Here is a 25,675-nt window from a genome sequence, read left to right as displayed (position 1 = left end):
CAGGATTCAACTAGCCAATAAAGATCCATATTCTTTGATATAGTTGATAAAAGTTTAATGAACCAAGACCACCAATGTAGTCTACTCTTGCAAGATCAGTGTTTAAAGATCTGATCTCTCATCTTCAGCCAGTAAGACACTCATGCTAAGTGAATCTGTGTTAATGGGTATAAAGCTATTCCTTTCTCCATAGAGATAAAGATTCTTGTTTCAAGATACCAGGAAACACATGTGATCAGCACACCTGAGAGTTCTACTGGAGAACAAAAAACTATCTTTAGTATAAGTTATACCTACACAAGTTCTAAGCACTTGTCAAAAGAAAAAAAATCTTAACTCTCTTTTCTGCAGTACACAGCATGCCTCCAACCCTGTTTTATTCTTTCAGTATATGTATATTGAATAGCTACTCTGTGCTTGATATCATGTTGGGTACCAGCTTCAAAGATGCCTAAGATATCTCAAACAGATACCACAGTCTATTTAGACAGACAACTGGCTGGTTAGGGAAAGTACAACATATTATGAGAACATTTAGGAAGGGTAGCAAACTAACTGTGCAAAGTCAGAGTAGATCCTGTGGGAAAGCTGACAGGGAACCTGAGATCTAAAAGGAGAGCTTTAGCCAGGTGAACAGGAGGGCCTTTTAATCAGAGGGAATAGTAAGTACAAAGGTCCAGAGGTAAGAATTGAACACAGCCCAACAGACAAAGTGGTTTGTTTGAGTAATTCTGACAGTTTGAAATGGCCAACAGAGTACATTGAAAGGAATGGCTACACTTCCTCTTTCTCTCAATTCTGCACTTAAAGCAGCAAAAATACCATTTATGGCCCATCAGATAAAGATCACATGTCCCTCGAGAAGGTAAGTTGGAGAAGGGTGAGATGAGTCAAGGTAATATAATAACAAATTTTAAGTTTTGTGTTTCTACTCATATTAATGGTCTCCCTTAGTAGTGATCAGATGCCCAATATAATGATTTATTTTCTGCAGACATTACAAATAAGATATCATAATTGCAAAGGACAGTCCTGGAGGACAAAACAACGTTCAGTGACAATTAGTATTTGTATTCCTGCATTTCCTTAGAAGTAAAATCAATCAATCAATCTCTCTTTCTCTTTCTCTCTCCTTTCCTTTCCATTCTTTTCCTAATATTTGTCTATTTCCATACCTGGAATGATGACAAGGCTCACACAAAGATGCCTCAATTTTAAAGTTAACTCACCCATCACAGTAACCAGCAAAAATAAACACTATTGTCAGGTGAACATATAATCCAGAAGTTACCAAAAATTTTTTTAACTGCCAAAACATGAATTTATCTCAAAAATGTAACCATGATTATGATGTCACTCTTAAGGTGGCAGTGAAGTCCAAAAAAGCATGAGGAACACTATTCCAACCTCCTTTCACATGGTGAACACTGCCAGAGTTCAGGCCAGGGACAGCAGAAATGGAATTCTTCCCCAAAGACAAATTTTCTAACCCTAGGGAATGCAGGTCTTCTGGTTTTATTGGACACTGGACTGGGATTAGAGACATATGCTTTTGTTGGGCTTTTGTGGGAGAAACAAAAGGACAGGCAAGTTATGTTTGCAGAGTTCTTCAGGGTTGTCCTTCCTCACTATTATGAGACTCATTGTCTAGACCTACTAGTGCTTGTGTGCCACTTGATTCAGTGTTTATAAACTCTTACAGGGTTATTCTTGGCCCTTCATATCCCTTTCTAGAGCCATGGACCATATATTTCATAACTGCAAGGTTAGCCAAGAGCATGGGTACAAAAGCAAGTACTGCCATTTATAAAAACTAGACAAAATACCACTCCAAAAGACCTCTTCTTGGAGAGATGAATCACCAATGTCATAGAAAAAAAAAATGGACTGAAGATCAAAGGCATAGTTCAAATACTAGTTATAGCTCTAACCAGCTGTATGATATTAGGTAAGTCCCTTAAGTTTTGTGAATCTCTTTCCCTACTCAAAAAACAGAGAAAAGAATATCTACCTTGTACAGTACTTGAGTGGATTAAACTATAAAAATGTTATACAAACATTAAATTTATTATTAATAAACTTTAAGCTAAATCAAGCTGTCAAACCATATGATTTAAGTGCTGGAGAAACCATAATTAATTTACAGTATGGTGTTTATGCATTTTAAAATATGATCATAAGCCAACTTTTTTAAAAGAAATGATATCTGTAAATAATGGCCTGGGTAGCAGAAGTGCAATATAGCTCTCCTTCTCTAATGCAAGCTCTCCTATACACAATCAAAATAATAGTCACCATCTACTGAGATGTCATTGTGCTAAGCCATTAATATGCGTTATCCTGTTTACATGGATTATCTCATTATCTCTATGAGATAACCTCATAGGATGGTCCTAATAACCCAATGAGGTAGGCACTTAATCTGCATAACACTAAACCCTAAATGGCTGAGCGTAAACTCAATAGCAGACCATTTATTCCAAAGCCTGGTGGTTAAAAGAGAATAAACAATTACCAGGGAATTTTCTCAAAATTAACTCTGATAGAAGGTTTTCCTCTCAGTTAATATGTAACATAGCAATTCATTTCATTTTAGGGAATTAGAGCATCAAAGACAGAAAGAATAAGGTCCTTAAAAGAACTGCTTGAGCTCCCCTAATTTAATTTCCACAATCAATTTGTTGGTAACAAAAACATTGATAGTTCTTACTTGATCTTATTTCCCCATCTTCAGCTAATACAGAATTCTGAAGAAGCAGGACCAAAACTATCCAAAGAAATGAAATATGGTGAGCCATGCTTCTGTTTTCGTTCTAATATTTTGGTTTTAGGATTCCTAAAAAGAAAAAAGAGAAAAAAGGAAAGTTAAACACATTAGAAAAATAAAGACAAATACCTAACCATTATAAGTTTAAATTTTTTCATTGTAATACTCAGTTGGAGTGTTTACTAGCCTTAGAATAATTTATATGTCTAAAATAGCCATATTTTAATAAAATAAAGGACAAGAACCATATGATCCTCTCAAATGATGCAGAAAAAACATTTGACAAAATACAGCATCCTTTCTTGATTAAAACTCTTCACAGTGTAGGGATAGAGGGAACATACCTCAATATCGTAAAAGCTATATACGAGAAGCCCACAGCGAATATCATTCTCAATGGGGAAACACTGAGAGCTTTTCCCCTAAGGTCAGGAACATGACAGGGATGTCCACCCTCACCACTGCTGTTCAACATAGTACTAGAAGTCCTAGCCTCAGCAATGAGACAACAAAAAGAAAGAAAAGGCATCCAAACTGGCAAAGAAGAAGTCAAATTCTCGCTCTTCACAGATGACATGATACTTTATGTAGAAAACCCAAGAGTCTCTACCCAAAAATTGCTAGATCTCATTCAGCAACGTGGCAGGATATAAAATCAATGCACAGAAATCAGTGGCATTTCTATATATTAACAATGAGACAGAAGAAAGAGAAATTAAGGAATCGATCCCATTTTTAGTTGCACCAAAAAAACCATAAGATACCTAGGAATAAACCTAACCAAAGAGGTCAAGGATCTGTACTCTAGAACACTCATGAAAGAAACTGAGGAAGACACAAAGAAATGGAAAAACATTCCATGCCATGGATCAGAAGAATAAATATTGTTAAAATATCTATCCTACACATTCAATGCAATCCCTATCAAAATACAATTGATATTTTTCACAAAACTGGGACAAATAACCCTAAGATTTGTATGGAACCAGAAAAGACACCAAGTAGCCAAAGGAATGTTGAAAAAGAAAACCAAAGCTGGTGACATCACAATTCTGGGCTTCAAGCTGTATAACAAAGCTGTAATCATCAAGACAGTATGGTACTGGCACAAAAAGACACACAGATCAATGGAACAGAATAGAGAACCCAGAAGTGGACCCTCAACTCTATGGTCAACTAATCTTTGACAAAGCAGGAAAGAATATCCAATAGAAAAAAGACAATCTCTTCAACAAATGGTGTTGGGACAATTGGACAGCCACATGCAGAAGAATGAAACTAGAGCAATTTCTTACAGCATACACAAAAATAAACTCAAAATGGATGGAAGGCCCAAATGTGAGACAGGAATCCATCAAAATCCTAGAGGAGAACACAGGCACAACCTCCTTAACTTCAGCCACAGCAACTTCTTGCTGGACACTGTCTCCAAAGGCAAGTGAAACAAAAGCAAAAATGAACTATTGGGATTTCATCAAGATAAAAAACTTTTGCACAGCAAAGGAAAGTCAACAAAACTAAAGGGCAACCTATGGAATGAGAGAAGATATGACATATCCAATAAAGGGCTAGTATCTAAGATCTATATAGAACTTATCAAACTCAACACCCAAAAAACAAATAACCCAGTCAAGAAATGGGCAGAAGACATGAAGAGACATTTCTCTGAAGAAGACATACAAATGACCAACAGACACATGAACAAATGCTCCACATCACTTGGCATCAGGGAAATATAAATCAAAACCACAATGAGATACCACCTCACACCAGTCAGAATGGCTAACATTAACAAGACAAGAAACAACAAATGTTGGCAAGGATGTGGAGAAAGGGGAACCCTCTTACACTGTTGGTGGGAATGCAAGCTGGTATAGCCACTCTGGAAAACAATAGGGAGGTTCCTCAAGACGTTAAAATAGAGCACCCTATGACTCAGCAATTGCACTACTAGGTACCTACCCCAAAGATACAAATGTAGTGATCCAAAGGGGAAACTGTACCTCAATGTTATAGCAGCAATGTCCACAACAGTCAAACTATGAAAAGAGCCCAGATGTCCATCAACAGAGGAATGGATAAAGATGTGATGTGATGTGTATATATATATATAGATGTACACACGCACACACAATGGAATATTACTCAGCCAACAGAAAGGATGAAATCTTACCATTTGCATCGACATGATGGAACTGGAAGGTATTATGCTAAGCTAAGCAAAATAAGTCAATCAGAGAAAGACAATTATCATATGGCTTCACTCGTGTGGAATTTAAGAAACAAAACAGACGATCATAGGGGAAGGGAGGGAAAAATAAAATAAGACAAAATCAGAGAGGGAGAGAAACCATAAGAGACTCTTAACTATAGGAAATAAACTGAGGGTTGCTGGTGGGTGGGGGATGGGGTAACTGGGTGATGGGCATTAAAGTGGGCACATGATGTAATGAGCACTGGGTGTTATATGCAACTGAGGAATTACTGAACTTTACATCTGAAACTAATGATATACCATATGTTAATTAACTGAATTTAAGTAAGTGAAAAAATAAAAATAAAATAGCCATATTTCAAATATATTAATGCAAGAGGACAATGACTAGGAGCTGAAGAAAACCATGTCTTTTAATTCATAATTATCTTGGAAAAGTATAAACTTTTCTAAAACTTTGGGCTTTGCTCAAAATACTTACTAGAATTCCTCCTTCGGGCATGGCCTGTAGAGCTTTACCACATTCTTTTCATTATCTTAATGGTAGCAAACATTTTTCTCTAAAAAATGGGTTTGCATTTAAGAAACACTTAAAGGGTATTTGGTTAAAATATTTATGTAATAAAGCTAAGTGATAACATTTAATTTTTTTAATGGGGTGTAATTATAAGCACTAAGATCTATTTTATTTGATTCACAAACTCAGTTATATGATTTTAATATGTCTTCTAAGTTAGTCCAAGGACTTTACCTCTGGTTAGAATGTGGAAAGTTGCTAGAGACTATCACTCCCACGAATAAGAACATGCCAGATAAACTATAAAACTGTAGTCTTTTAAATGCAATAGAAAAGACAGGATTTAAAGAAACCTAAATGAGCAAAGTTCCAAAAATTATTAATCCTTTATAAGATAGAAGAGATTCTGGGCTGATTTCATCCCTAGCAGAAAGGAAATACTCCTCAGGAGGAGCAGGAATCTGCACAGCATGGGAGAAACCAACCAAAGCTTGTGTGACAGACTAGAGTCCTGCAGGGTCCCAGCCACAGAATGAGTATGCCCCCACCCAGTAATTCTTCCCCATGAGCCTTAACAGAGTACATGGAACAGACAAGTAATACAGAGAAAATTGAGAGCACTATAAAACAGCAAGAGAGATCTTGTACCTTCCTCCCCCTGTTCAGGTAACCCACAGAATTGCTCAAATACAAATCTTTGGCTTGCTGAAGCCTGGGGGAGAAGCAACAGAACTGAGAAAAGTCCCTCCAAGGCACTCTAGTCCTTCACCATAGTGGAGAGAGATATCTCAAAAAGCAGAAAGCCAAACGAAGGACAAGAGAGAAAAATAAAATTTGGAAATACAAAAAGGTGGAAACCATACTGACAAGCTGAAAGAAATCTCCCAGGGGTCTGCCAAGATACGAGAAAAAGCAAGAAAAATCTGATGTCTGATCAGGATTAAAATGTTCAGTATAAGCAGATCCAGAGATATCTAAATATCAGAAATATCAAACAGGGCCTGTAAAATGGTTATCATAAATATGTTAAAGGATCTAATGAATAAGATGGACAACAATGGGCAAAAATATGAGAAATTTCAGGAGAGATGGAAACCTTAAAAAAAGATACAAGCTGAAATGCTTGCCATAAAATATATATCAAAAAAATAATTCATATAAGGGGCTTACCTCCATACATCAGAGGAAAGGATTAGTAAACTTAAAGATGTCAATAGAAATTACCCAAAATGAAACCCAAAAGGGAGTTGGGAGAGAATGATAAAAGGAATAGAGCATCTGAAATCTACAGAACAGTATCAAGTGGTCTTGATTTAGCATACAAGCCATTAGCTTTTCAGATGGAATGGAGAAAGTGAATATTTAAAATACCTGAAAATACAATAGCCAAAGATTTTCTAAATTGACAAAAGCTACCAACAATCAGATCAAAGAAGTTCAACAAACCCCAAGCAAGATAAAAAGTGAGTCATACCTAGGTACATCATACTCAATCAGTATCAAAATAAAAGAGAAAATTCTTAAAATCAGCCAGAGAAAAAATATTGCATACAGAGGGACAAGAGTTCAAATTTTAGATGGAAATTTCATGGTAATATAAAGGGTAGATCAGAAAGATAAAAATTCTAAATGTGTAGACATCTAATAATAAAGCTTCGGAATACATGGAGCAAAAAATGGGAACTAAAAAAATTTAAATCAAAATGTTACATTTTAACACCCTCAGTCAGAGAAACATCCAACTCTTAATCTTGGGGTTGTGAGTTCAAGTTCCCTGTGGGGTGTAGAGATGACTTAAATAAAAACTTTAAAAAGCATGTTTCAAAGAATGTATGGACCATAAAACAAATTAAAGCCAAAAGTAAAAGAAAAAAATAACTGATGAAATAGAAAACTGAAAAAAAAAAGTAAATTCTTTGAACAAATGAACATTCTTAGAAATCCTAGCAAGAATAACCAAGAAATAAAACAGAAAACATAAATTACATGAGTCAATATTGAAATAGGGGATGCCACTACAGACCCTACAGACATTAAAAAAATAAGTAGACAGATGAAACAAACAAAATTCCAGAACACACTACCTATAGAGACTGGTCTAAATTGAAATTCTCTATTAGAGAAATCAAATGTTTAAACAAAAATTTTCCCATAAAAACAACAAAAACAAAAAAACCCCTCCAGATCCAGATAGTTTCACCAGTAATTTCTATCAAACATTTAAGGAAAAAAAAAAAATACTAACCAAAATATTTCATGAAATGAAATTAAATAAAAACAGAGGTGAAATGAACTCTCCCCAACTTTTTGTATCAGGCCAGTGTAACCCTAATAGAAAACTAGACAAAGATATTACAAGTTAAGAAAACTATTGTCCATTATCCCATGAAAAAGGATGTAAAAATGCATAAAATATTAGCAAATTAAATCTAACAATATATAAAATAGATCATTACCAAGTAAAGTTTATCCCAGAGATGCAAGATTGGTTTAACATTCAAAACTCAACTGATGTGATTTACTATAAGAAGAGACTCAAAAAGAAAAATCAATGAAGATCTCAATTTATACATCAAAGGCATTTAACAAAATTTAACACCCATTCATGGTAAAATTCTCAGCAAACTATAAATAGAAGGGAACTTCTTCAACATGATGAATGCCATGTATGAAAAATCAACAGCTAACATCATAACCAAATGGTGAAAGCTGACAATTTCTCCCCCATATTGGTAAGAAGTTAGACATATTCTCACATCACTTCTATTCAAAAATGTGCAGAGAGTCCTAGCCACTGTCATATTCAAAATGAAAAATAAAAGATATAAAGCCTATAAAGGAAAAAATAAAACTATAACTATTTATAGACAACATGATTTTCTACGTAGAAAGCTTTTTGAAATCTACCAAAACATTAGTAAAACCAATAAGTCATTTTAGCAAGGTCACAAGACACATGGGTAATAGGGTTTTGTTTTTTTTTTAAGCATATCTATATACTAGCAACAAAACTGGGCAGGGGGAGAGAATGTAATATTATATTTAATAGTATCAAAAACATCATAAACCTAATGAAAAATATGAACGACCTCTATACTAAAACATATAATACACTGTTGAAAGAAATTAAAGAAAGCACGTAAAGATCTACATTCATAAATTAAAGACTCAGTAGGAGCACCTGGGTAGCTCCGTCAGTTAAGCAACCAACTTTTGATTTTGGCTCAAGTCATGATCTCAGGGTCATGAGATCAAGTCCCAAGTTGGGCTCTGCACTCAGCACAGAGTCTGCTTGGGATTCTCTCTCTTCCTCTCCCTCTGCCCTTCCCCCAGCTCATGCTCTATAAATAAATTAATTAATTAATTAATTAAATAATCTATCTTTAAAAAAAAGACTCTGTATTGGTTACATGTCCATCCTTGTTAAATTGACCTATAAATTCAACACAATCCCGATCAAAATCCCAGCATAGTTTTAAAAGAAAGTGACAAACTTATTCTAAAATTATATAAAATGCAAATGATTTTGAATTAGAAAAACAACCTTAAATGAAGAACAATCTTCAATAAAGAACAATCTTGATTAAGAAGAAATTGGAGAATTTATACTACCTGATTTTGACTTACTATAAAGCTCCAGTAATAAAGAAAGTATGCTATTGGTGTAGGATAAACACAGAATGAAACCCAAGAGAGTTCAGAAATAGACCCACACTTACATGGTCAACTGATTTTCAATAAAAGTGTCAAGGTAATTGAATAGGAAAGTCTTTCCAATAAATGGTGCTGGATCAACTGGATAAACACAATAAAATGATCCTTGACCCCATCTCATTCCACATACAAAAATTAGATAAAGCATAGATCTAGATGTAAAAGCTAAATCTGTTATGCTTCTAAAAGAAAATTTAAGAGAGTATCTTCATGACCTTGGGAGTAGGCAAATTTTCTTAGGACACAAAAACCACTAGCAATTTTAAACATGGATACATTAGATTTCACCAAAATTGAACATTTCAGTTCCTCAAAAAACACCATTAAGGATACAAGCCAATAGGGACGCCTGAATGGCTCAGCTGGTTAAGTGGCTGCCTTTGGCTCAGGTCATGATCCTAAGGCCCTGGCTTCTCCCTCTGTCTGCTGCCTGCTTCTCCTTCTGCCTGCCATTCCCCCTTCTTGAGCTCACTCTCTCTCTCTCTCTGATTAAAAAAAGAGAGAGAGACCACAAGCCAATACTCCCAAAAAAAATACTTATAAAAAATGACCTACACCCAGAATATATACATTTTTTAAACTCTTACAGTATTACTCAGCCATAAAAAATAAAATAAAATCTTCCATTTGTGATGACATGGATGGACCTAGAGGGTTATTATGCTAAGTGAAATAAGTCAAAGACAAATACCATATATTCCATTTATATGTGGAATCTAAAAAACAAAACAAATGAATAAACAAAACAGAAACAGACTGATACAGGAAATAAATTGCTGGTAACCAGATGAGGATGGGGTTGAGGGGCAGGTGAAATAGGAGAAGGGGATTAAGAGGTGCAAACTTCCAGTTACAAAGTAAGTCAGTCACAGGATATAATAGCATAGGGAATATAGTCAATGACACAGTAATTACTGTGCATGGTGACAGATGGTAACTACACTTATCATGGGGATCATTTTGTAATGTACAAAAATATTGAATCACTGTGATATATACCTAAAACTAATAGGGTATTTATGTCAATTATAGTTCAAAATAAAAATATTTTTTAAAAAATAATTTTTTTAAAAAAATAATTTTTTTTAAAGATTTTATTTATTTATTTATTTGACAGAGACACACACAGCAAGAGAGGGAACACCAGCGGGTGGAGTGGGAGAGGGAGAAGCAGGCTTCCGGCTGAGCAGGGAGCCCAAAGTGGGGCTCGATCCCAGGACCCCAGGATCACGACCTGAGCCGAATGCAGACACTTAATGACTGAGCCACTCAGGCGCCCCTAATAAAAATAATTCTTGAGGGAAAAAAAACTTCCTAAAAATCAACAATAAAAAAGAAAACATTTTTTTTAAATGGGTAAAAGTCTTGAGCAGACACATTACATAGGGAGATACAGAAATGGCCAACAAACATATTAAATAGCACTCATCATTAGTCACCAGAGAAATGAATGTTAAGACCACAATAAGATAACATTTCACACCCACTAAAATGGCTAAAATTGAAAACTGACAATATCAAATGTTTTTGAGACTATGTGGAAAAATTGGAATTCATACATTGCTGGTGGGAAAATGAAATAACCACTTTAGAGAATTGTTAGGGTCAGTCTCTTAGAAAGTTAAACTATGACCAGCAATTCCCCTGCTAGGTATATAACCTAGAGAAATGCAAACTTGTGCCTAAGACTTTAATGATGTTTATAGTAGTTTTATTCATAATCGTCCCAAACTAAAAATGACTCAAATGCTAGCAACAGGAGAATAGATAAATAAGTGTGCGGTATATTCACATAATGAAATGACACACAACAACAAAAAAATAATGAACTACTCTTACACCCAACACGTGAACAAATTTTAGATATATTCAACTTAAGAAGCCAAACACACACAAAAAAAAACCACATAAGGGCGCCTGGGTGGCTCAGTTGGTTAAGCGACTGCCTTCGGCTCAGGTCATGATCCTGGAGTCCCGGAATCGAGTCCCGCATCGGGCTCCCTGCTCAGCGGGGAGTCTGCTTCTCCCTCTGACCCTCCCCCCTCTCATGTGCTCTCTCTCTCTCATTCTCTCTCAAATAAATAAATAAAATCTTTTAAAAAAAAACAACACATAAAACATGATTCTAGTTTTATGAAGTCCCAAATAACAAAACCAATCTATGATGTTAGAAATCAGGAAACATTTGCCTTAGATGAAAGAATTCAACTGTAAAGTAGCAAAAGTAAACTGGCTGGGTCAGAGAAATATCCTACATTTGCAGTGATGATGTTCAGGTGTATAAATTTGTCTAAGGCCATTAAACTTAAGGCTTGACAACTGTATAATTTGTTGTATAAAAATTATACCTCAATGAAAAATAATCAATTCAGTATCATCACTGTTGTTTTTCACATTAGGCTGTCCCCTCTGGACAAAGAGCTATAAAGGCCAAAAAAGTCCGTGAGAGGCATTTTTGGTGAGTCATCACCAGGATGTGCTGTTTTATGGCAATAATGTGTGCTAATAAATATTGACTAACTTCTTCCCCAAAAGCCACAAAGTTATTTTCCCCCTCTACCGTAGTCATCTTCATTATTTCTATGTAGTTTCTAATTCCTTCAGAATTCTTGGGCTAAAGTTAATTGTCTAATTTTATTAAATTCTAGACTGGCAACCATTCAAGTAGACCACATGAAAAGGGCATTAAATATATGTTACTGTCGTGTTATTTAACCTTGGAAACATAACTGGTATGTTTCATAAATGTATTTTATAACTATTTCATTGTACATATGCTTAAGTGCAATGCATATAAACTGAGGCATACCAAATTTTAACATTTACTTCAATCACCTGGGGAGTTTGTTAAACACATGGATGCCCTAGCCCTACCCAATAGCTTCAGGTTGTAGAGCAAGGGACCAAACATTTCAAAAATAAAAAAAATAAAAAGCTTCCCATATCCATATGCTAATGTATACCAAAGTTCTAGAAATCTGGTATAAGATAATGCAAAAATTATACATATAGAAAAATTTAAAACTCCTACAGTTCCTATTCTCCTGGTAGAGAAATAAGTTAGCAATCCCAAATAGGAAAGCATTACTCAGAGAATCTCCACAAGCAAATATGTGTAAAGATTTGTTACTCAGAGAGGGGCTCATATGCCACCTTTACACATGGAAAAATCTGTGTTGGAAAAATGTAACCTTTTAATGCTATATAAATAATTCTTAATAGATAATGAGAAAAGAGGGAATTACTTTTAACAGAATGTAGGAATGTAGGAATTTAAACCATGCTCCTCTGTTAATGTAGATATACACAGCTAAATGCACACCAAACAATCTAGCTTATAGATTTACCACCACCACTAACTACAATTTAATAGCTTTCTTATAATGTTCAAAAAAAAAAGGAAATTGATGATCTATAATCATCCTCTCAACTACAGAAATAATGATCCATATTCTCTCACCTCACGATTGTGATAACAAAAATACAGAGTTTACAATGTTTGAGACAACACTTCATTTAATCTTGGTAAGTGGTGAAGAAAACAAGGCTTGCTTAGGTAGCATGGCCTCCCTGTCACATGCGCTCCAATAAGCCTCAGACCCAAAGGTTCTGGGAATTCAGAAGTGACCAAACTAGATAAGGAATTGGCTTTCATGTCGTTCCTGCTCCAGAGACTAAATAACTGAGTGAGAGAATTTCATATAATGTTAGGTGCTTTGAAGAAATACAAACAGTAATGTAGAACTTGGGGCCAGGAGAGGAAGGGCTCCTTTAGATCTAGAAGTCAAAGGAGGCCTCTAAAAAGATGCCATTTGGGCTGACAGTTGAGTCACGTGAAGGAGCCATCCTTGCCCAGAATGGAAGACAAACTTTCCCTTCTGCGGATGGAATAAGTTTGGCTAGTTCTATGAAAAGAAGAAAGGTCAGTGAAGCATGAGCATAAGAGCAAGAGCAAAAGACGGCAAGAGCTAAAATGAAGTACCAAGGACCACATGAAGTATATTAAATTTAGAACTGTCTTCCCTAAATGCAAAGTGAATCCAATGGAGGGTTTTAAGCACGGTGCCTCACGATCAGGCTTTACACATTTAGTGTATCATCTCACTTCCCAAATCAAAGAGCTTTATAGATTTTAACAGTTGATTCTTCAGAGAAAGCAAGAGAGAGATCAATTGTTCAATTATTATCCTTTTTTACTTTTCATATCTCTTCCATTTCTTTACCCTTTGTGTTGTATCATATTCTACTGTCACAGTCTCTGATATTTTACTAAAATCAAAACAACTACTGGGGCGCCTGGGTGGCTTAGTTAGTTAAGCATCAGACTCTTGATTTCACCTCAGGTCATGATCTCAGTTTGCCCAGCGTGGAGCCTGCTTAAGATTCTCTCTCTCTCCCTCTATCTCTGCCCCTCCCCACCAAAAAATAATAAAAATAAAAATAAAATAAAAATAACCCTTATAGTAAATTTCTGTGAGCAGTGGATACAAATGAAAGCAAATTCCTTGTCTCCTTGTAATTAATGTCCTTTGCAGTGGGTCAGTGGTAAAGGCATGGGAATCAGCATGACGAACCACCAGGAATTTTCAAAATAAGGGACTGTCAAGAAAGATGTCATCTCAAAATTTGGTTGCTGTGCTTGGCCATAAAACCTTCAAATGAAACAGAAGACTAAAAATAGTCCCCTCCTGAGACACTAACACTCATGCTTATTTATAGGCTCTGTCTTTTAACTCAATTGTAAGACAGGAAAAGGTAGAGAAACAAACTCCAGTCCTCACACTTTCATGCACACAAACACCTATACATCTACTGTGTTCTATATTTCTGACATTTTGATAGAAGGAAGCATTAAGTGGGACAGATAAAATTTAAGAAGAGCAAAATGCTGGCAAACCAGAAAAAGAATTAATTCATGTATAGATGTATGTAGTAGAGTTTGGTTTGCTTGAGTTATTATTAAAACAACAGAACCATAGTTATAACTTTTGGAATTTCATAGGTCCAATCAAGCCCCCCAAAATAAATAATTAATCAATGCCACCTTGATGGTGTGTAACAGTTTGTGGATATCTAAACAAACGACATTGGTTATATTTCTCTAAACGACCATCTGGAGTGGTAGGGTAGACAGGTAATTATAAATCCCCATCTTATAGACAGGCTAACAGATTCAAAGATGCTATTATTTTATACATTGCAGAGTTTACTTTCACACTGCAGAGTGAGTGACTACTTTCTTGATTCATGTTAAAGTACATTACATAGCATCCATTAAAGCCACACCAGACAAAATGAAGGGCAGTAACTTGGTTGTCAGTAGTTTGATGGAATGGTTTAAAATCCCATCTGGCCATGGCAGCTTCTGAATACTCAAGCAACAAAATATAAGGTCTGTGTAATCATTCAAAATGAGACCAGTGAAAGATAACCAAGAAACATGGAGAACGGCGTATTTTATTTGCTTATGCAACAAAACCCCTGAAAGAAATCAGGCCATGGGATTCTGTTGGTAATTTAAGCTGTGCTTATAAATGTAGCCCTTTTTTCTATCCCTAAATTCCTCTTATATTAACACATTTGGCCTAACTTTTTTCTTGATTCACCTCTAATTTTTAAGACAAAGTATTAGAAAAGTAAAGACCTCAATTCCTAAAGAGATAGCTAATAATATTTTTAACATCTAACTCAGGTCTAATTGTTCTCCAGCTACTTAGTCTTCCAATTCATTGATAATACACCAAAAAGAATGGTGTATAACAAGTCATGTGGTGTGAGTTCTAGTTCTGGATGTCCCATTTGCCTCCTTAGAAAATAAAACATAAGCATACGGAAAGTTAAATAGCAATACAGGATAATAAATACAAAATAAATGGCATAGACAAAAGAGGAGCCAGGGTAAAGGAAATCAGTAGAAATGAGCATTTTATGTTCATCCCAATGGTGGTTTCTAAATACCATTTTCCATTAAAAGGAACCAGGGCTCTTTGGGAAAACAGCAAATTCCCTATCTGGGGTACCTGAGACTTGAGACAGAAATCTTGTCATTTAAAACAAGCAAGAGTCTCAAAAACTACTGGGATTAGAGCAAAAGGACTGGCAAGCTAAACTGAGGGCTCCTTTTGGGTAACAATGAAACCATATGATCTTTAAAAATAATAGTAACTACAATGGACTGAAGTAAAACAATTTGCTAAACCTAGGAGTTCATATCAATACAAAAAACACCATGGGTCACCTTTGGAGGTTGCTAGTATACAAATAAAGAGAATCAAGTATTTTCTTACTTTTCCTACATGTATGGTATTTCAGGGTAAGAAAACAGTTGATGAAGCAACAGTTAATAAATGCCAGAAAAATAATAGAATTAGAAAATCACATTTTGCAACTCCTAATGAAATAATGGATCTAGGCAAGGGTCACCAGGGCTGCTAATATTATTAGGTAAAAGGTCAGAGAGAAAATTAGGACAGATGCCTTAGGCTTGACTACACCTGAACCCACTCATCCACCTTAGCATCATTACAGTAGAGTAAGACATGTTCCTCCCAACATGACATAACAGGAGAAGCACATTTTCATTTGTGTATTATTTTTTAGCCAATAAAAAGTAAAACCTGAATCTACTCAACTCTTTATCTACTGAATTCTAAGAAATATGGGAATATGTTAAATGACACCAACAGATTGAAATCAGCAAAATCTAGAAAGTAATAATTGTACAATCAAATAAATGGTATGGAAAAAAGGTAAGGGGACTTAAGAGATACATCAATTAAATGCAGTTGCGGACTTTGTTGGAATCCTGATACAAACAACAAACTAGATATTTTTGAGACAATCAGAAAATTGAAGATGGACTGAATATTAGATGATATTCACCATTTTAAAAAATACATTGGGTGTGATAATAGCATGGTGGTTATGTTTGCTTTACCTTCTTAAATATTCAAAGGAAAAAATATATAAAAATAATAAAAGCACAAGCCATGCCTTTGGACAACATATTTGTAACACATAATCAACAAATAATTTGTATCCAGAATGTACATTAAACTAATTTAAAGCTGCCTAGTTAATCTAATACCTCAATCTATGCCACTTTTATCAAAACCCAATGAATGTTTATGCCTACATCAGCAATTCCAAATATGATGTTATATGAGTAGTTTTCTAATTTTTCTAACCAAGTTTGAAGTGTTTTGAAGACTGTGAAATTGTCAAGTGGGCACTGTAAAAAAAAAAAAAAAAAAAAGATGGCACCAATTCAAATCTCCTGGAGAATTTAAAAGACTTGATCTAACCTGAATAATTTACTCCTAAATCAGTATTAATCTTAAGAGAGCAAATAAAATTAGCACTAAGCATTTCATTAACATTTCTTACATTCAAACTATAGCTACGATATACTAGAGGGTTTCTTAGAAAAGCTTTATGGTACCTTGGAGCCTTATATAATTGTTACATACTGTATACTTAGGTTCATTTTTAAAGGTCTGGATCATTATTTTCTTATTTTGAGGTATCAGTGTGATAGTTATCTGTGACTGCTGTTCAGAGATAACCACTGATACATTATCTAATGTTAACTGCAAGTCAGGAACATAGCCCCTCCCCAAATATTATTACTTTAGTTAATATTAACAACTTAATGAGATTTTATAGCATAGTTTTGCTACAAATACAGTAACTGTTCCTACTCTAAGACATTCTAGGTATAGGAAAAACTATAGATTTATTAGACTAATGACACACTGATAAAGACTTAACATTTAAGTGGAATAATGATAATCATCTTCCCAAATCTGTAATTTTTCTCTTTCAAGGAGAACTATCACAGGAAATAAAAATGCATGGTGCTTATATGGAATGCATAGTGCTTTCATTTACATTATCACTCTCATCCACATAACCTTTCCTTGTCTGAACTCCTCACACCCAATAATATCTACTACTTCACTACTGATTTATGTGCAGAAGAATCACCTCCCCCAACTCCTAAGTGTACTTGTCCACGCAGGACTGGTTTTCAAACCTTGGTCACCAATCACTAGCCTGGGCAAGTTCTCAAACTAAGCCATAGTTTTTTAACGTGAAAAATTAGTATAGTACCACAGCCCTTCTAGGACTATTAGAAAGATTAAATAAGATAGCAAAGGTCTGGCCTTTGTGAGGTTAAATAGCAGTAAGCACTTACATGTCAATTTCACCCTCACTAAATCCTTAACCACAAACAGGAAAGTATCTTCTATACGTCTTCTGTATTCCAGAGTCCTTGATGATGCTAAGCCCACAGAAGGCAATGCAGTATCTGTACCATCAACTGACTCAATAAACATCTACTGAGAACCTGTTCGTATCAGGCTTTGGGGTAGGCATGGGGAGAAAATAAAAATGAAGAAGAATGTCACAGCTCTTTCACTGAAGATTTCTAAATCAGCTCGACACTCAATAATAAGGATATTAGAAGTATGAAGTAATTTTAACATAACTTGGAATAATTGTAACTGGAGGTTGACCAAAGCATTTAAAAATACAAAACACAAATAACAAAAATGCATAGTCATTGTCATAACTAAACAGGAAAGATTTGAGGCAATGGTTTATTTGAGATAAACCATTGTTTATCTCCCTAAATAAAAATGTCCCCTGGGGTTAAACTTTAATGGGCAAATATGAATATTTGTCTAATTGGAAACCTGTTTTCTTTTTCTTGGAGCAGGAATCACAGGAAAAACATTGCAGAGATTCAAGTTCCATGATAAAGAAGAAAAAACAAAATGGGTTTTCATAGATGGGATGAAATCATGTTTCCATGGAAACCCTGAACTGGTTTGTTGCAGCCCAACTTAGGTTGGCAATTTTGGCTAATTTCAACTATAAAAATTAAATTTGGCAACTTAAAAAATTTACCCATACTATCAAAAAGTAATTTTCAAATGATAGCTAAATACATAGAAAGCATCTCACTGGATTAAAGACATTTTTTAATTTGTTTAATCATTACCAACTTCACCTGGCAAAGATACCATTTAAATTGGAAACAAATCCAATGAACTAAGTTGTGCCAGAATAAACAGAATCTAGAATATGGTTGTCTTTTGATTCTAATGTTGGAGCAAGAACAGGGACAAGAACTTCCTCTATTACAGACTAGCAGAGTCTGTGGGTTTAATAGCTTTTACTGAATCATGATAACCAAAATAGACCGCACATCCGATCCCAAACAGGCAAAGCTACTTTTTTTTTTTGCATTTATTTTTTTTTCCAAATTAGAGATCCAGTTGATCATTGGCACATGTTAGGCCAAATAAGACACCAAAGTGTTTATCATAATAATCTTTCAAATATTTTTGTCCTATGTTTTACATTTACTAAAAGTTTTACCCTTATTTAAGGACCTCATTGCTATACAGGGATTGGCTCCAGCCCTTGAATCTGTTCCATATGAGTTTCTTTTGCATGATCCTGAGCCTTTGGACAAAACAAGTAAGACCAAAAGGCAGGCAAACAGAGACCTGATCAACTCTGCATTAAAACTAACCAGTCATACAACCTTGATCAGCTCTTCCCCACATCCAGTAAAGCAACCACATTTAAGTAAAATTTAACCTCCAGTGCTTCATCCATATGACAATTCCAACACTGGGAAACTTACAACTACTTCTTAATGCATCATTCTTCTCTTCATTCTTTTACTTGCATGTTCCTCTCTCTCCTTCCCTTCACTGCCAAGCTTCCTGAGAGAGAGGTCTTCATTTTTCCCCGCCAATCCCTCACTTCCTGCTAAAGCTTCATCCCACTGCAATCCAGTGTCTGACTCCCACACTCCTGTTAAAGGCACCAGTGATTTCCTAATTGCCAAATTAAGTCAACTCTTTCTAACCATCTTTCATTACTTCCCTGCATTTGGCTCATATACATGGCTATTTTTTTTTTTTTTTTTATTGAAACCTTTCCCTAAGTCTTCCTTGACATCACACTCCCTAGGAGTGACTTATTTTCAGACTTCTCTGAGAGTCCCTCCTATACTGTCCTTTATGTGTTTTGGTTCCTGGGGTTTAAACAGAGCCTCTACTGTTCTAATTCTTCAAGCTCTCATTTCATCCTCCCCTACAGCTTTAACCATCACTTTGATATCACCGTATCACAAATTTTTATCTCCAGGGCATACTTCTTTTTAAATAAGAGTCCATTCAAGAGTCCATTTTTTAAATAATTATATTCAAAAGTCTGAACATCAACTTTTAAACAACCAAAATACATCTCTGTTTCAACAAATCTTGAAGTGAGCTCAAGGCCTACTCCTAAAAAAAACTGCTATTCTCTTTCTATTCCCTATTCAAGTAATGACCCTACCATTTACCCAGTTATCCTAAATCAGCATCATGAGTGTCTTTCAAAAGCTATTTTCTGTCCATCCTCTCTCACAACTAATAACAAAACCCTCAAGATTCTATTTGCTCTACATCCACTACCATAGTCAGAGGCTGGGGCTTTATAATTTCATATCCATCCATACTATTGAGATAGATGCAGAAGAAACATTTGATAATTTCAACACTCTTCATTATCTTGAAATATACAACATCCATTTACTACTTTAAAGTAAAAAGACAAGTTTTTTATATGATAAAACAAAAATCTTTAGGAAACATAAAAATTAATGGTGAAATGTTAGAAGAATTCTCTTTGAAAAAGCCAGAAATAATACAAGAATGCCTGCGCAATCACTTCTATTTAGCACTGTAAGAGACACTATCTAAGAAGACAACAAAAATAGGTGTAAGATTGAGAAAGGAATAAAATTATCAATATTCTTAGGGAAAATATCTAAATTTAAAAATCCACATAAAAATAATTTTTTTTAAATGTTTTATTTATTTATTCATGAGAATCAGAGAGAGAGAGAGAGGCAGGCAGAGGCAGAGGGAGAAGCAGGCTCCCCACTGAGCAGGGAGCCCGATGCGGGGCTCGATCCCAGGACCCTGGAATCATGACCTGAGCTGAAGGCAGACGCTTAACCATCTGAGCCACTTAGGCGCCCCCACATAAAAATAATTAACAATAACAGATTTCAGCAAAGTTGTTACATATAAAACTATACTTTTAAAAAATCAAATACCATTCCCTTACTCAAGCAGCAAGAAATTTAAAAAATCAGTTTCTGGGGGCTCCGGGGTGGCTCAGTCAGTTAATCCTCTGACTCTTGATCTGAGCTCGGGTCATGATCTCAGGGTTGTCAGATCGAGCCCTGCCTCGGCTCCACGCTCAGCTCGGAGTCTGCTTGTCCCTCTCCCTCTGTTCCTCTATGCGTGTGCATGCTATCAAATAAATAAAATCTTTTTAAAAAATGAGCTTCTGACGATATCATTCACAATGGCAGTAAAAATAATGGCATGTCTAGAGTGACTAGAACAAAATTATAATTGAAGGACAAAAATTTCTAAATATAAGGAAAATAAATGTATTCATATAAGACTTAATATCATAAAGGTAATATATTTTCCCTCAAATTAATCTGTACATTAATGCAATTCTCATCAAAACACAGGTGCTTTGTGTTTCAGTGTGGGTGTAGAACTTGACAAGCTAATTAAAAAAAACTCAAATGAAAGAAAAACAGGGCAAAATTAGCCAATTTTGAGAAAGAAAAATAAGGAGCAATAGATTTATATTACCAGATATCAAATCTCTTTTTTAAACGGCAGTAATAATAGGGGCACCTGGCCGTTCAGTCAATTAGGCATCAAAACTTGATTTCAGCTCAGGTCATGAGATGGAGCCTCACATCAGCCTCTGCACTCAGCGATGAGTTGGCTTGAGTTTCTCTCTCCTCCTCCCTCTGCCTGCCCCCTCCACTTGCTCTCTCTCTCTCTCTCTCTCTCTCCCTCCCCCGCCCAAATAAATAAATCTTTAAAACTGCAGTAATTATAAAGATTCAGTATTGACCAAAGTTTAGTCTGGAACAGTCGGTCTCAGTAAAGGTCCTAAAAACAAATCCACCTACAGATGGGAAATTGTTATGAGAAAGAAGTAGCATTACAAATGAGTTCTGAAGAGATGGCTATTGAATAAATGTCTTATGATAACCGTTGTAATCATAGGGGAAGGGGAATTATAGATAAAACTGTACCCCTATTCACACCATGTATCAAAGCCAAGTACTGATGGATTAAAGACCTAAATGTATAAAGCAAAACTTCAAAACTCTTAGAACAATATAAAGGATATCTTTTTAACAGATAAGGAAGAAATTTATATTTTCATAACAAAAGATGTCATAAAGTTAAAAAACAAACTTAACCTGGAATAAAATATCTGCCATTTGCATTTCTAACAAAGACTGATGGCTTGGATATATAAAGGCCTACATTCAGTAAGAAAAATAGAAATAATCCAATAAGACAATAGGTAAAGATTATGAACAAGAAATTCAAATAAGAGGAATCCTAGATGTCCATTATGAAAATATGAGCAATCTTCATAATAGGAAAATACAATCTAGAACAAAATACTATTCACACCCACAAAAATATGTTAACAACAAAAGTTAGAGGATTTAGGGGGCGCCTGGGTGGCTCAGTCATTAAGCATCTGCCTTCAGCTCAGGTCACGGTCCCAGGGTCCTGGGATCGAGCCCCGCATCGGGCTCTCTGCTCCGCAGGAAGCCTGCTTCTCCCTCTCCCACTCCCCCTGCTTATGCTCCCTCTCTCACTGTCTCTCTCTCTGTCAAATAAATAAATAAAATCTTTAAAAAAAAAAAAAAATTTAGAGGATTTAGGAAAACAGGAATTCATGCTTTTAAAAATGAGAATACACTGTTACAGTCACTTTGAAGTGCAATTTACAATGCTTAGTAAAGTTGAAAAAAATGCAAATGCTAAAATCTCATGATTCTATTTCAAGGAGTACCCCCTGAAAAATATACCTGTGTACGAAAGGAGACATCAAGGAGATATATCTATCCCTGCAGCATTATGTGTAACCAGAAAAAAATGGAAACAGCCTGATTGTCCATCAATAAGAGCGTGAATACCTATTTCAAGACAGTAAAAATGGGTGTTCTAGAGCTATGTGTACCAAATATAAGTGAAAACAGTAAGTTCCAAGAGGAAATAAACAGTATGATGCCATCTACATAAATTTCAAAATTCACAAAGTAACAATACATGTTGTTTGGGGGTACATATTCATATAGTAGAAGTACAAATGCTTACATGAGAATAACACACAGTAACCTTCAAACAGCAATTATTTCTGGGTTTGAAAAGATCAAAGGCATGAAGATAGATTTCTAGCTATTTATCTGCAATTTTATGACTTTAGAAAAGACAGAACTATTTGAAGTAAGTAAATACGGGTGATGAGTTCATTGGTGTTTTGCATTATTTTTCTATGTTTAAAATATTCTCTAATTAACTTCTTTTAATTAAAATCCCTTAAGGACTTCCTGTTGCCTTCAGGATACAACTCCAACCCTCCTCAAATAAGTAAGCCCTTTCATGATTTGGTCCCCACTTAACATTCAAGAATTATCCACTCCTGCTAAATATCACAATCCCTGTGGTACCTTCCATGGTGACACCTTTCCCACCCTCAGAGAGACTTAGGATTCTGTTTCACACTGAAACTTCAGAGAACCTTTGATATAACAATTGCTTATATACATGCCCATCTTCCTCCACCAGCATGTGAATTGCTTGAGGACAGGGACATCTGAATTTTCTCTCCCTCCCACTATGTTTCGTAGTGCATTCATGTAGTAGCAACTCAATAAATGGCAGATGGATGGATAGGTATACACACACATCCATTGCTGAAGTTCAGCCTTGTTTCCTACCAGCTTTCCTTTCTTAGAGAGATGTTCTTTGCCAGCATAAACACTCGTCCAACATTAAGGGACTCTAAGAGTTTCAGTGGCCTTTAACTCTGCTCCTACATGCTCACTTATCCCAGATTTCTAGTTTTCAAAGACTGGTGCTGCTACTTCCACTGTACCCATACTTTCTTTGGGTCCCCAAGTCACGACCCACACCCTCTATCTACAGAAGTGTTCACCATCCCTCCCTGGCAGTGCAATTACCTACAGATCAAGATGGAAAGGTTTTGGAAGATTTGCCCATATCTAGGTACTTCTGCATCTTCCTGCACATACAGCACAGGGCATAGTTCAAAGATCAGAGGCTTTCGATTAAAACAGATTTAAATCCTTCATCTATGACTTCCTTGCTTACACTTACTGTGTGACTTCATCTCTCTGAATCTTACTTTCCTCTTCTTTAAAATGAGGAGTAAGTCTATTCTATCTACTTGAAGGGTTATTGTCAATGTTAAATGAAATGGCATAAAAGCACCTTGTAAAGTCTCTCACCCATTATAAGAACTCAATAAATAACTTTCATTCCTTCTCCTTAAATTTTTTAATACCATGATTTGTAAAAATAAATAAATAAATAAATAAATAAAAGGAGTGGAAAAACAACTGACTGCTCTAGCTGAAAAGAATTCTCCCTTCTTTCCTGAATACTATAGTGTATTATATGTAAATTTTAAGCAGGCATCCATCACTTTCCTGTAAGGTAATACATATTCATGTGCATCTGTGTATCTCCTAGTTGTCCGACCAGTGAGTTCCCAGAAGGTATAGTTTAAAACCACTAATTCCCTAAGCCACACTATGCTTTACAAGTTATAAGCAATCATCTATTTTGATAGCTCACCCACCACTGGCAAAATATTTGGGTTTTTTTTTTTTTCACGATGGTGATAGATTTATGCTAATTCATCTGTATTTTCTGAGATGACTTCTTCTGAAGTCACACATCAGTCAAATGACAGCTAGGACAAAGTGTACAGAATGTCGCTGTGGAACCCTCAACTGGCACACACAACCTACTGCTGCACTACTGGCCATGTTCCAACCAACCAACTAAGCAAACCAGTCCAGATACCATCCAACCCCACACAGAAGACCAACATTATTAGTTTTGGAAAAGAGTTTATTTTTAGAAAATTCATACTTTAGCTTTGAAATTGTGAACCAAGTAGAGCCAAAAGATGATACAACCAGACATAAAACAACAAAAAGATATCCATCCCCTATTCACACGCACATAAATTTCTTTTTGGCCAAGGATGTCTTTTAAAGCCCAATCCACACTAGGATGACTCAAAGATGCACTGCAAATCCCATCCTCTCTCCTTCTACTCTATTCTGTTATCCAAATAATACCCACTGGAATCATCAACAGACCTCTTGATTCCAGTCAACCTCACACAGATGTGAGAGGCTCCGTAGTTATATACGGCCATTTGAATTCCTGTTCCTAACCACCTGTAGAGTCTTAGAGCTATATTTTCTTAACATGTGTCTTTTTACCCAGGCTAAAACTTAACACATAAAGGCTAAGCTGCATTTTTCTACACATTTACATTCTTTAAACAAACAATGAAAAAATTTGAGGTCCTCTACCTCAACATCTTTCATATTTTATAGTAACAAAATAATTAGCTATTTCTTTCTGAAAAGTAAGCATGTAAGATAATAAATTTGTAGACTTAGAAGGTGAGTCCTAATTACATTTTCCAAAACAACTTACAAGTATTTCCTGTATTAAGCGAACATATCAAATTCAGTGGTATACATATTCTTCAAATGTGTGAGTTCTTCCAAAATATGTGGCCAGTCCTTATTTTTAAGAAACTTTTTAAGGTGTAGAGTTTAGTGCTAATTCTAAAATATATTAAGTTTCAAAATAAGAAATAGTGTTTGAGAGTAATACTCTCAAATGTCATGGAAGTAGGATGTTAAATTTTTAATTAAAATAAGATTTCTATGAAAGGACAATTTATGAGTTTCACTGAATGGTGTCCTCTGTCTGAATAATTGAGCCAGTATATGGAGAGGATTTCATTTGGTAGAGTCCCACTGCTGGGTCATCTGAAGCTAAACTACCAATTAAGTCAAGGCTTTATCTCGGTTAACTCAACCACCGGATTCAGAAATCCAGAAATCCAGCCCAACTGTGGACTCCACAGCAGTGACAACTAAGGATTGACTTTTCTCTGAGACTCAGAATAGCATGCATTAAATACATTGAAGTAACAAGAAACTCCCTATTAAGAGAAAAATAAAGGGAATGGCCCTTAAGATTAATGAACCAAATGACTGAAAGTTACCAGAAAGTCCTTCCAACCCAGTTTCATTAACAGATAAGAAGGTGGAGCTCAGTGAGGTTAAATATTCTAACCAACATCAAATGCAGTTACACAGCCAATACCAGAACCAAGGTCCACTGGTTCCCAAAATAGTGTTCTCCCCAATATACCATACTGCCTCCCTTACCTGGGTAAAGGTTTAATGTTACTGCTCTAGAAGTAACCTGCAGGTGTCAGCCCATGGCTTAAACACAAAGAAGGCTTCTATCCACAGGCAGTATCCCAGGAACCTCAAAATAAC

At 35.5% G+C, this 25,675-nt stretch overlaps 1 protein-coding gene across 1 annotated transcript in view; it reads right to left on the bottom strand.

Annotated features, from left to right (window-relative positions):
• COL21A1 (collagen type XXI alpha 1 chain) overlaps positions 1–25,675 on the bottom strand; it is a 181,570-nt gene that overhangs the window by 127,379 nt on the left and 28,516 nt on the right. Inside the window, exon 2 of the mRNA XM_078055217.1 lies at positions 2,711–2,836. Coding sequence (XP_077911343.1) covers positions 2,711–2,798 — 88 coding nt within the window. The 5' untranslated portion in view covers positions 2,799–2,836. The remainder of the gene's footprint in view (positions 1–2,710; positions 2,837–25,675) is intronic.

The sequence above is a fragment of the Halichoerus grypus genome, chromosome 9 (assembly GCF_964656455.1).
Source record: "Halichoerus grypus chromosome 9, mHalGry1.hap1.1, whole genome shotgun sequence".
NCBI lineage: Eukaryota > Metazoa > Chordata > Mammalia > Carnivora > Phocidae > Halichoerus > Halichoerus grypus.
Note: the sequence above shows the minus strand (reverse complement) of the source record. Positions and strands in the feature narration are given on the sequence as shown.